This window comes from Athene cunicularia (assembly GCF_003259725.1).
Source record: "Athene cunicularia isolate RWA chromosome 5 unlocalized genomic scaffold, athCun1 chr5_part1, whole genome shotgun sequence".
In the NCBI taxonomy this organism is placed as follows: domain Eukaryota; kingdom Metazoa; phylum Chordata; class Aves; order Strigiformes; family Strigidae; genus Athene; species Athene cunicularia.
Window position 1 is genome coordinate 2776457 of NW_020799101.1, and position 12504 is coordinate 2788960.

The 12504-nt window shown below is 45.0% G+C and overlaps 1 protein-coding gene and 1 long non-coding RNA gene across 4 annotated transcripts; one reads left to right on the forward strand and one right to left on the reverse strand.

Moving 5' to 3' along the window:
* Positions 1 to 4: 4 nt before the first annotated feature.
* LRR1 (leucine rich repeat protein 1) lies at positions 5 to 8258 on the forward strand (the record flags this gene model as incomplete). The annotated part of the gene is made up of 4 exons (XM_026849165.1): positions 5 to 70; positions 185 to 283; positions 4109 to 4836; positions 7270 to 8258. Coding segments are annotated over 4 exons (1146 nt in total), but the record flags the coding sequence as incomplete, so codon positions are not given.
* A 592-nt stretch (positions 8259 to 8850) lies between these two features.
* Positions 8851 to 12476, reverse strand: LOC113480902. 3 transcript variants are annotated; one of them, XR_003398571.1, is made up of 4 exons: positions 11972 to 12476; positions 11085 to 11394; positions 10336 to 10478; positions 8852 to 10162 (listed from the first exon to the last, which is right to left on the reverse strand). It is a non-coding gene; the product is annotated as an uncharacterized LOC113480902 (long non-coding RNA). The 3 variants fall into 3 exon arrangements; XR_003398570.1 differs by lacking the exon at positions 11085 to 11394 and having other exon boundaries at positions 8851 to 10162; positions 10336 to 11002; positions 11569 to 12476; XR_003398569.1 differs by lacking the exon at positions 11972 to 12476 and having other exon boundaries at positions 8853 to 10162; positions 11085 to 11549.
* Positions 12477 to 12504: the final 28 nt, after the last annotated feature.

Consider the following 12504-nt stretch of genomic DNA (forward strand, 5'->3'; position numbering starts at 1 on the left):
ACGGGCGCGGAGCGGCGGCGTTTACCTCATGGTGTGCACGGCGCGGGACCGGGTCGGGGTTCGCTACAAGGTGGGGACGGAGGCGCCGGGAGAGGGAGGGGGAATGGGGTGCGATGGGACGGGAGGGACCGGGCCGGGTCCCCTCGTTCTATCGCGGCTGCTGAGCGCCCGCTCTGCTTCGTAGGTGCAGGAGAACATCGAGCGGTTCTTCACCCGGTTCGTGGAGGAGGGCAAGGCCACCGTCCGCCTCCGGGAGCCCGCCGTGGACGTCTGCCTCAGTAAGGTGGGTGCGGGGGCCGCGGCTGGCAGCCCGGGGCAGCCGTGAGGAATCGGTGATGTGCCCGTGCTCCGAACTGAGCGGCGTGTGGAGGCGGCAGGGCGGCTCGCCGGGGTCTGTGCCGGACAGGCCTCGGCGGGTCCCCAGGCTCTCTGCTTGGGGTCCGTCCGACAAAGGCCACGCAGCCACTAAGGCTTGGCTTAACAGTCCTGTTTGACCTGCCAGAGCTTCGGCACGGGAGGTGTAACCGAGGCGGTGTGAAGGCGCTTGGCTCTGTATGTCCTCAACAGGCTGCAGCAAAAAGGGAAACACACTTTGTGGTAGGAAGGCTGGGCCCAGCTGCTTTGCTGGGCTGTGCTCTGATTCTCTCTCTTCTGCTACCTCTGGAGAAACAGCAAGAGCAGAAAAGTCCATTTTTCATGTTGTTCTTTCTCACTTGTTCAGAGAGAAACAACTCTTTTTGTCTCTCTGATACAACATCTTGCTCTTCGGCCATAAATTCTATGAAACAGTTAACAATTACGCTCTTTCTAGTGGGAAAAAAAAGGGAGAATACTCTTGTCTTAGTGGACAAGCAGTGTGCCCACTGTGTGTTTCAAACCTGGAGACACATGGCCTGGACCAGCAGTACAGTCACTATCTCACCATAATGCTTAGCTGATGGTAGTACTCACCAATTTGTTTATTTACAGTTCAGAGGATATGTGTTTTTAATAATGGTAAACTCGCCCCTCAAAAAAATCACATATTAATGTTCAGTTTTTGCATTGTTAAGGGTTTTTTCCATGCCTGTTGCAGTTATCTGTTGTAGCCTTGTAGAAGAGGAGAGCAGGACAGCTTTTCTAAAACCTTAGGGTTAGAATGTATAAATAAAAACAACCGATTTACTGAAAAGAAAACAAATATGACCCAGCAAGAAAGAAAAAGCACTGTTTTTATTGGGAATAAGACCAATACCTGAATGTAAGCACGAATATAGTTGTGGTAGCCCAAGATTTTGCAGAATGTGGCATGGTGCTATTGTGATCTGGAAATACCTTGTCTGTGCAGGAGTGAAGGCTGTAGTAGTAAGAAAAGCAGCATTAGTTGATAGAGCAGTTTGCCTTATAGGGCTGAATAGAAGAGCAACAGCATGTGTCCAAATCCAATTAAATTTTTTCTTGTGAGAATCAAATGTGTTACATATCTTGCAAAAAAGAAAACTCACGCACGTTGCGTTAGATCCAGAATATCTTCTTGTTCTACGTCCTTTACTCTGAACACTTCTGCTGAAGTGTCAGAAGTCAGCAAGTTTTATCTTGGAACAAAGGTACAAAAGCAGGCCTGTTATAAGAGGATCTACTAGTAGTATAAAATTAGAGAGCAAAGGTCTGTGTCTTAGTGGCACAAGATCTGATTTAGACCATTTATAGGGCCTGTACGGAAACTGTGTGCAGTAATTTAGTTAAGAATTGCATCTGTTTTCAGTATGAGAAGATAGTCCACGATGTTAGACTGAAAAGAAAGTCTCAGCTGAATCCGTTGAAACGGGACTTGGAATAATGACCAGAGTTGCTCCATGGAGGCCACATCCTTGCTGGTTTTAGCATCAGGCTCTCCCTCATACTGTCAAGCTCCAGGAACACATCCACTAAATTCTTCCAGAGCCAGTGATACTACAGATTCCTCTTAAATCCTCCAAATCCAGAAACCCAGTTTAAGACGATAATTTTTCTGTAGATAACTGATATCTTGACTGATAATTTTTCTGTAGTGTTTCTGCTAGTCTTTCATAATTTCATGACAAAAAGGCTTCTTAACTTTCAAAGATGGACAAAAGCTTTGTGGAAAAGAGATTCCCAGGTACGACCATACCCACTGCACGCAAGTACCATGCAAAACCCCACTCTTTGTACTTGCCAGGCAGTGTGGAGCATTCAACCCTGGAGCAAAAATAATAAACTCACTGGTTTGGGGTGAGGTTTTTTTTCAGCAAGCCTGTGCCTGCTGCAGTGCATGCAAGATCTGAAATCCGTGTGATCTCCAATTGCCTTGTCACCATTCATTTAGCTCTGACACGAGTTTTGTAAGGCATCCACACAGATTAACCTCTTTCCCCAACATCTTTTCTGTGGTTGAGACTTCACACTCAGGGCAGAAAATTGTGTCCTGAGCCCTTCCGACTAATTCTTTCCTCTTTTTCTTAGATGTGTCTTAGTATTTTTCTCAGCATACTCAAGGTTGCCCAACAACAAGGTTTACAGATGCTGCATTGCCTTTACAAAGGTAAAGGAGGAAATTTGTCTCAAGGATCCAGAACACAAGCTACTATTATTTTGAAATCATGTGAATAGCCCATAAATTTATTCTTAACAACGTAGAGCTTTTGGCTACAAGAAACAGCATGTGCCTCGTGCTTTGAGATCAAAGAAATATTGCTTGTAACTTAATTCTAATGTATAGTTAGGGATTTTACTTGGTCTTTACAGATCTGGAGGACTCTCCTTACTTCCAGTTTTGGTCAGCTATTATCCTTGGAAGCATGACAAATCTGTCTATAGGCTGGGGGAGTTCTGTAGATAAATGATTTAGTTAGATTGGCTGAAATAATGAATGGTGGTGGCCTTGGATAGGAAGGTTTTTGATGTTCAACTTCCCAATCTGGAGGGTATCGCATGAGGAGTTAAGAGAGTAGATGTGCTTAAGGAAAATAATCATTTCAGGTTAGTGATGCAGCCAAAGAGGTTTAACCTTTATTGTCTTTATTTATATCCCATTAGCATCCAGACATCTCCAAGATCATTTCTCTGTTGTGCTAGGTGCTTATAGCACATTATGTAATGTAGTTGTGGACCCCTAGAATTTGGTTTAAACAAAGACATTTAGAAGCAAAATCATTTTTTCAGGTGTGGAAATGGGTGTCAGTAGGCTCGGGAAAGTTACAGCTGGGAACAATGCAAACCTCTCAGCTCTGAGTCATGCCAGAATTCCAATTTTGTTGTTTTCCTGCAATGAGAGATGATTTGTATGGATGCATCGTGCTTTTTAATTTAGAATTCACTTTAGAGTTTAGTGTCTGTCAGCTTGAGTAGAGACTTGCTGGAAAACTTGGAAGAGAAACATTTGGTCACCCTTGTTGTTCATAAAAATTGTATCAGTACAACAAATCTATCACAGCTTTCTCGATCTTTATTTAAAATACAGGTCATCCGATCATTAATCTGATTCCTTATTGCTTATATTATAATAATCCTATATTATATTATATCCCACTTCAAGCAAAATTAGTTGTTTGCAAATAATTATCCTCTTGTTTGCTGCTGGCACAGCCAAAGAGAGCTGTGTGTGACCAGAAGCACGCACTTAACCTGCCTCGAAACTTCCCACCTTTCTTTATGTTAAATTTAACCTCAGCTTCCATCCTTTTCCTTCCTCGCAACTTTAAGAAATGATTGCCTCAAGTTTTAGGTCTGATTTCCCCCTCTGTGTGTTTTTATAAACAGTCCCTTTACCGTGTTGCAGGTTGGGAAGATCACGGTGCATCAGGCCTTTTCTCTGTACGTTATTTTCAGCTGTGAATTCAGTGCTTTGTTCCTTTTCTGAGCAATGCAACGCAGTTTGTTTGATCTAGATTATTCAGAGAGGTTGTAACTTCCCATTCAAATTGCATTCAAATTACAACGCTGTAAACAGCATGTCAACCTAACAAGCCAGAGTTGTTTCCCTTTCCCATTCCATTGCCTTGCTGAGTTAGTAGCTCCTGATACATGTACAAAATAGTTCAGAAAGTGTTAGTACTAACGAGTGCAAGAATAATGAACTTTTAAATCCTGCGTTTGTGTTTTCCTGTAGGCAAATGCCAGCAATTTAAAGAATTTCCTTTCAGCTGTGAGACTGGCTCACCAAGGGACCGACATAGGAGCTCTCCCTCTCTCAACTTTGGTACCAGCAAAGAACTCGGAAGTTGAAAAACCCAAGACAAAAATGATCATAACTTCAAGAAGGGACTATCCTCTCACCAAAAACTTCCCTTACTCCCTCGAGCATCTCCAAACCTCGTACTGTAAACTTGCTCGGATCGACATGCGCGTGCTTTGTTTGAAGAAACTCCGAAAACTGGACCTAAGTCATAATCATATTAAGCAGCTGCCAGCTACCATCGGCGACCTGACCTGTCTTCAGGAGCTGAATTTGCACGACAATCACCTGGAGTCGTTCAGCGGGGCTCTGTGCAACTCCACCCTTCAGAAATCTCTTCAGTTCTTGGACCTCAGCCAAAACAAAATCAAAGCACTTCCAATTCAGTTTTGCCAGCTGCGAGAACTCATTAATTTAAAGCTCGATGACAATGAGTTGATTAGGTTGCCATTCAAGATTGGCCAGTTAGATCATCTACGCTTTCTGTCGGCAGCTCGAAACAAACTTCCTTTCTTGCCCAGTGATTTTAGGAAACTCTGTCTTGAGAACTTGGATCTCTTTGGAAATCCTTTTGAACAGCCTAATCCGCTTGTTCCCAACATACAACTGAAAATACCATTGACTTTATTAGAGTGTGCTGCAAGAGCAACTGTAAATTACAGGTAAGAGGTGGCACGATGGGCACACATTACACCTGCTCAATTTCAAACCTGTCAGGGCTAAACTTTCCTGACTTTTTGTTTTTTTCCTGTTTCTTCAGCTATTAAAAATCATAAGGTTGAAGTTGCTTTGCATTCCACTTGAAAATCTTCCCTTTGGTATAGAGGATAACGTAGTAAATTGGCGACTTGGAAGCGTTTAGAGAAAGCTGTAGGTTGAAATGGTTTTACCCACAAAATGGGGGCACTGTAACAGAATATTCATGCTCAGCCACAGAAAAAGAGAATCAGTTCTACAATCCTGAACCACTTCTGTATTGGGGAGCTTACGCTGCAGTGGATTTTGTGGCACGGATCATATTTTGTGTTGGGCTCTAGCTTGGAAATTGCTTCCCAAGTGGTTGCCCTTCATCTTTAGAAAGGTACCACGAGGTGGCTTCTCGGGGGGCGAGTGTCACGCTGGAGTTGGCTTTACCTGCTGCCAGCTTCTCCCTACCGTAGGATCTCCTCAGGTGTTGGAGTGAGGGTGTTCTGCCTTATGCAGAGAAACCCAGTTCTGAGGTAATTTTAAAATTATTATTGCACCAAGTAAATATTATTCTTGCCAGGCTGCAAGTTTTCTCCCCTTCCCCCCACACCGCCGCTGCCTGTGATCCTGCCGGTACCAGCTGCTGCTCCTCCCACCCTGTTCTGGGCGGAAAGGGAGAGAGAAGATGGAAAGGAGTCACAGAAAGGGGGTGAGAGACAGGCTTGAGGCGTTCCTAAGCTACGTTCTGTGCCCATTCCTGCCTTGGGAGTGGGGAGTGCCCAGTAACCTGGGTTAATGCCTCGGAAGTCTGTGCTGAAGGTGTCCACAGGCATGCAGGACACGCCCTGGAAATGAGCTGAGCAACCAAACCTGCTTCAAATCTTACCCACTTCTGACCCTGCTGCTTTTATAAGCGCAATTAAACTCCACGTGTCTTCCAACTTTATAGATATTTTAGTGGGTTTGATATAAACATTAAGGCATGGGTTGATGGTTGGTTTTTTTTTTTTCCTAGAGAATATAATCCCTCAACACCGGTCAGATTTTAGTGCTCAGTTCCATTACCTGAGGATACCTAGTTGTTAACCCAGCCCCTGTGCAGCAGGCTTTAAGAAAATGGCAGCACACAGAACAGAAACAGCTTTCTGCTCTGGGAGTCTCAGTGAGACAAGGGGCAAAGGAAACAGTCCCCTCGCCCCCCGATGCTGTGATTGTTTATAATAGTATTTATGTGAATATTTATAATATTAGGAGACAGCATTGGTCAGAGTGATCTTGATTATCTTAAACAGAAGAGAGGAAAAAGGAAAAAAAAAGCCTTAAGTGGGCAACAGACATTCTGTCTGACATTCACTGGAGGTGAGAATGAACAAAGAGGAAGAGAAGTGACGATGGGCTGTAAAAACCTGGAGAAAGGAAGAAAACAGAAAGAGGGAAGACACAAAAGTAAATGTTTGGAAATCAGTCTTCATAATGGCATTCTGGGCAAGCACCAGAGCTGTGATGATGCTTTTCCTGACCAGGGAAAAAAAAAAAAAAAGGATGTCCTAAATTGAGGTGGTGGGGAAAAAAAACAAACCTCGCAGGAGTCTTCGCTATGTGAATGATGGTATGTAGGAAGAATTGGGAATGTGTAGGCGTAGTTGGGATGAGTCAGTGAGACCTATCCTGTGCGTCTGGAGCGACAGCTGGGCACTGGCGATACCCACACTTGGAAGTTTAACTCGCCAGAATACTTCAGGGCAATTATTTTGTACCCCAAACACGATACCACTCTGCTACAAATTTCAAAAGAAGCAATTCTTGTTCCTGTCTCTGGATGTCATTATTGACATGGTGGATGGAAGGAGCTGTGCATCAAGAGAACATTTAATTTATCATCTGTAGTGTAGCGCCGCTGTAAAAAAGGCTCTTTGGGTTTTTTTTTCTCCTGTTTCCTCTGGATACATTTTTACACTACTACCACTTCGTCATGGTAGAGAGTGAGGAGTAAATTGTGGGCGCTTTGTCAGGCCAGGATGAAATGCAGTGATCTTCCCGGCTACTGTGAGGGAGGAGCAGATATGTGCCCAGTTATCTCATTATTCCTAATCTTTCTAATTCTCTATCGCAGCGATACAGGCTGTTAGGGTTTGTGTGACCTCCCTGGTTCTTGTTGTTTTCTGGAGTTCAGGTCATTGGTATTTAGGGGTCAGTAACATGGTGACATGTTTTTAGTGAGTCTCTTGGAAAGTGGCATTTAATTCCTAACCAGCTCAATATCACAAGAGGCGAAATTTCACATTTGCCTTGTTTTTTGTGAGCTCAGAAAAGCGTTTCTTCCCGCAGGTGCACACGGCGTGTCACTGCCTTTGAGTGACTTTGGTTAATTTTGTAGTGAATTCATGCTGACTCCTCTTGTTCAACAGAATCCCTTATGGTTGTCACCTCCTTCCTTCTCACCTTTGCGAAGATCTAGAAGTGGCCAAAACATGCCAGTGCGGGAGTGCCTGTCTGAGCAGCTTCGTTCAGATCACGGTGACCATGAATCTCCACCACGTCGCTCACACCGTGGTCCTCGTGGATAACATGGGAGGTACGGAAGCACCCATCATCTCCTACTTCTGTTCTCTAGACTGCTACTCCCAGTTCCTGGATAGGTACCTGCAGAGTAATGGGTGACCATTATCAGGTGCAAAAGCTCTGCTGAAGTCCTGTCCACTGACGAGGGAGCCCGAAATTGTTTTCTGCTTGTTACCCACACGTGCTGTCTTAGGGCGTTTGCTGCAGAGAGCAAATGTTAGTCTTGCAGTGTCAGCCCGATCCGGTGGCCTGACTGTTCCTCCACCACTAGAATCTCTCTCTGGTTGGAATAAAAAGCAATGCTTAGCTTGAATGAATCCTCCTTAGAATGTATTTTGCTTCCTTTTCCCTATTACTGTGACTTTGTTCAGAGTACCACGACAGTTGTCTTTGTTTTGTGGGGTAAGTGCTTTCTTCTGGCTAGGGGAAGGAAGGTTTGCTCGTATCAAACTTTGCTTGCTTACACTTGAGGTTCTGAATTCTGCCCACAGAAGGTGACTGTGTTGGCTTTATTACTGGACCGGGCTCTTCCCAACTTGTTTACTGTAGAGCAACTTGACAGGCTGCTCTGAGGAGAAATTACAGTTCAAAACTGGTCATGTCATTCCAGGTGCTTCTTTTTTAAACAGTTCTGTTACAGCATTCTCCCTTCAAGCAGGGACCAGCATTGCTGGTTTTTTATCAGAGCAAATGTTTTTGGTTTTATCTCTTTGTGATACAAGAAATGTCTTTTTCTTTTTTTTTTTCTAAATATGTGACCTAAACTTTGTTTCATAACTCTCACATTTTAAAGGTTCTTAAATTGTTCACCGTGTCGATTTATTAAATTTTGAAACCCTTCTACGTACAATGTGAATTGTGTTTTCTCTAATGAGTTTTATCATCCAGCGTATTCTAGGGGATTAGCTCCTGGCCTTTTTCCTGGTGAAGATGCCAAAATACTTGAGAGTATCCACGCACCCTTAGTTCATGTCTTGTCAGCTGGTCGGTGGCTGGGGTGTTGGAACAGCGTGGAACAAAGGGCCTGGTGACATGTGATGGCTTGGAGGCAGCACGTGATGCTGCTGGTTTTGAAGCAGTATTAACTGCCCAGGAGTGAATTGCGCATTTTGCATCTCTTTGGGTCACAGATAAATACACCTGTGGCAATTACATGTAGTTTGAATGGGAAAACAAGACACCTTTAGGTATGGAGAGCAGAACTGAGCTAGACTGGGCTTTGGGGGACAGTGTGAGGAGCAGCCTGAGAGGCAGCAGCAGGCTTGGGGAGACTGCTGGCTTGCAGGTATCACTTAACATCTCCTGCGTGAGCACAACCTGCACCAGCGTTTTCAAAATCATCCCTTTCGAACGCTTTACTAATCCAAGGCATTCACAGCAGAAATAAATATTGAAGCACGCCTACTGAGGGGCTTCACTCCGACAAGGCCAAGAGACACATTTTCCTGAGGAAGAGGAACCTTTATTTTAGAAATACTGAGTGTCATTAACATCTCCTGCGAATGTCAAAATAACTCAACTGTGTTCTTTTCACATGACATCTGTAAAACCGTAACTTTTAAGCAACTACAGGAAGATCTGGATGAATCATTCCTTATACGTTGCTCTTCATCTACGGAGAATTTGTGAAGGAGGAAGCAAGTGTGCCTGTTTACCTCCACACCAATCGTCGGCAAGCGCTGCAGAGCGAACCACGGGGGTTTTAAAGAGGCATATGGTAATGCTGGTGTAAAGGGAGGGAGATCTCCTGATTGCAGCAGCCTGGAGATTACTCATTTGGAAAAATACCTCTTAGGTGGAGTGTGTGATTAAGAGGAGGGGAGTAGAGGCAGAAATTTGGCCTCCTGTGGGACTTCTTGGGGAATTTTAGATGCAGATGTGTGGCCAAAGCCTTGAGGGCAGCCAGCTGTGCTGGGAGAAGGGATCAGCTGGGGGTTTAAAGGCTGACGTGAAGAGAAGCACAACCTCTCAGCACGAGAAGGGAGCTGTCTGCTGTGGGAAAGGGTTTTTTCCGTGGGAATAATTTGCTGACAGCTCTGCATGTCTTGCTGAGTTGTTTTTTTTTTTAAAACCCCACACGAGCGCTGGGCTGGCGTTATCTCTGAAGCGAACGTCATCCCCAAAACGGACCTGGCTTCCCTTCCTCCTCTGAGGCTGCAGCAGCTGGTGGAGGGCAGGAGGCTGTCGGAGCCTGCAGAGGTTCTTCCCCAGCTGGCGTGGCCTTGTGTTGCTACCGACGCAGCTTCTGGTGAAGTCCTGTCACCTCCACGGAGGTCAGACACAGGGATGAGCTTTCCAGACGCCGTTTTCAACAAAAGATGAAGAAAAGGGAAGTCTTGTGCAGCCAAGCAGAGGGGTCGGAGGGGTGTAAAATACCCACAAGTTGCCTTGAGAACCACTTCCAGCCAACTTCCTCTTCTCAGTGTTTTGCAATCCCCGCAAACAAGCTCTCCCCGTGCCGCAAACATTTGTCTCGGTAGGGTGAAGGCCTCTGATGGCAGCAAGGTGCTGGGTGAGGGAGTTGGGTTCGGGGCTCGCTGGCTGCAGAGGGACGAGCAGCCGGGGCAGCCGCTGCGCTCCGTGCCTGCGCTCGGCCGAGGCAGCCAGAAGGTGGCGGAGGAGCCAAAGCCCTTCTTCAGAGTTCGGGAAAGCCACAGCACAAATCTCCAGCGGTTTTCCTCGCCCGCGGTGTTTCTTAGATTCCCCCTTTCTCACTTCTTAACAGCGCGTTGAGCTCGTCTTGGGGGGGAAAAAGGCCGATTAGCAGGTGTAGGCGCTGTCGCAGACGGCAAAAGACAAGCACGGTTCTGCTTGATACTGCAAGACAGGGGTGTGAGTGACCCAGCGAGGGCTTTTCTTAGAAAAAATGGGACTGGGCAAAAATAATTCTTTTTAAAAAAACACTATTTGACCTCATTTATCGTACTTGTGGGGAACTGTAGGGCCATTTGTGTGGTTTTTATCTTCACTGCAGAGCAGCCTCTCTTTTAAGGCGTGCTCTTCTTTAAGGCCAGGCTTGAAAACCACCAGTTTTACCCAGGTGATTAGGAGAAACCTGCGGAGTTACGCAAAGCTTAGCTGGGGTCAGCAAAGGTCAAGCCATAAAACTGTCATTAAAAAAAATGTGTCCTCAACGCAGAAGCATCGCTCCTGTCCCTGCTGTTCGAGCTGTTTGCAACGTTGGAGGCGAAGGTCAGAGTCGAGTACTGCAGGGCTCAGTCTCCTCGGAGTTTGAGGACGCTTTTAATTGCAATTCAAACCTGTCCTCACTAATCTCGTTTTGGGGGGAAAAAGCCTCGATGTTGGGGTCTCAGTTTGGTACTCCTGAACGCTGCATTCTTTAGTCCATTAAAGAACGATGGGATCATTCTTTAATTGGTCTGATTTTGCTGTGCTGATTCCACTTTGCATTATGTGAGTGCTTTGTGACCTTTAATATATTATTTATATTATATAGTTACTTTTTTTATTTACGCTGCCCATGTGACGGGCAGCATTACCCCAGCTGGACGGTGTTTCAGTTGCCGGAATTTTACCCACAACTGTGGAAGATGTTAAATCTGGCTCTGTGGAAGCCACCTTCATGGTGGAAGAAATAGTTTAAAATGAGAGAAATGAGGATTGATCTTAACCCAGACTAAAAAATAAACCACCCCCAAACCTGCAGGTATCGGTACCGCCCTACGCTGGGGCTGCTGGCGGCCGCTGCTGTCCCCAGACTCGTCTCGGGGCTGGCTGTCAGGTTTGTGAAGCTTCTGGAAGGAAAATCGGCGCAATTTCTGCCAACGCAAGGCGGAGCCGTGGCGGGGGAGCTCTCCTCCTCCTGCGGGTCCCCAGCACCCGCCTGGGTGGCTGCGTTTTCCCCTCAGGAGCTCACCCCGCCGGGGCATGTGGCATGAAATTGTCCCCAAATTTCACAGCTGCCCCTGAGGAGAGGGGCTGGGACACAAAGTGTGGCAGGACGAGCAATTCTTGCAATTAATTGGAGAATCATTATTCTTGTAATTTTAAATTACTGTCTTATATTGTTCTACAAATGTTTCCCTACGTTCTTGTAATTGTAGTATTATATTATTCTTGCAATTCTAGATTTTTCTTATTGCAGTTCTAGAACTATTTGACCTTTTTTTCCCCTACTCTAGAACTTCCTTCTAGAATTACTTTCTTACCACCTTCTTGCTGTTCTAGAACGATTTTATTCTTGCAGCTCCAGAATTTTTTCTTAGAGTTCCATAGTTTTCTTACCTTATTCTTGCAGTTCTGGAACTATTTCACCTTATTGTTGCAATTCTAGAATTGTTTTCCTTTTATCCTCTTTCAGATGTAGAATAAATTTGTTCATGCAATTCTAGAATTTTCTTGTCCTTGCAATACTAGAATTTTTCTTATTGCAATTCCAGAACTATTTTACCTTGGTTTTGCAATTCTATAACTTTTCTTACCTTCTTACAATTCTAGAATTACCTTGTTCTTGCCGTTCTAGAACTATTTTCCTTTATAGTTGCAGCTCTAGAATATTTTCTTGCAATTCCATAACTGTTTTCTTACCTTATTCTTGCCGGTTTAGAACTATTTCACTTTATCCTCGCAATTCTATAATTGTTTTATCTTCTTTCAAATACAGGATTACATTTATTCTTGAAATTCTAGTATTATCTGGTTCTTGCAATCCTAGAATTGGCTTCCTGCCCCTCCAGACTGAATTTCTTTTTCTTGCCCTTCTCGAGTGACTTTATGTACTCTTTCAAATCTAGACTCGTTGTCTTGCAACCCTAGAATTATTTTCTTCCTCGCAATTCCAGAATGATTTTCTCAAGTACGGCTCCTGCCACTCTCGAACTAGTTTATCTCCTCTTACATTATTCTGGCAAATCCTGGATCCTTTTCTTACATTTCTCCTGAAATTCTAGAATTATTTTCCCTTAACTCTTCCCCCTCCAGAAGAATTTTCTCCGGGCCCCTGTGCGCACGCCCCCGCCGCAGCCCCCCCCACGTTAATTTTGCCTAATTAACACCCCCCCCCAATTACCGCCGGCCAATCCCGGCGCGGCCGGGCCGAACCCCTTGGGGCCGAGCACCGG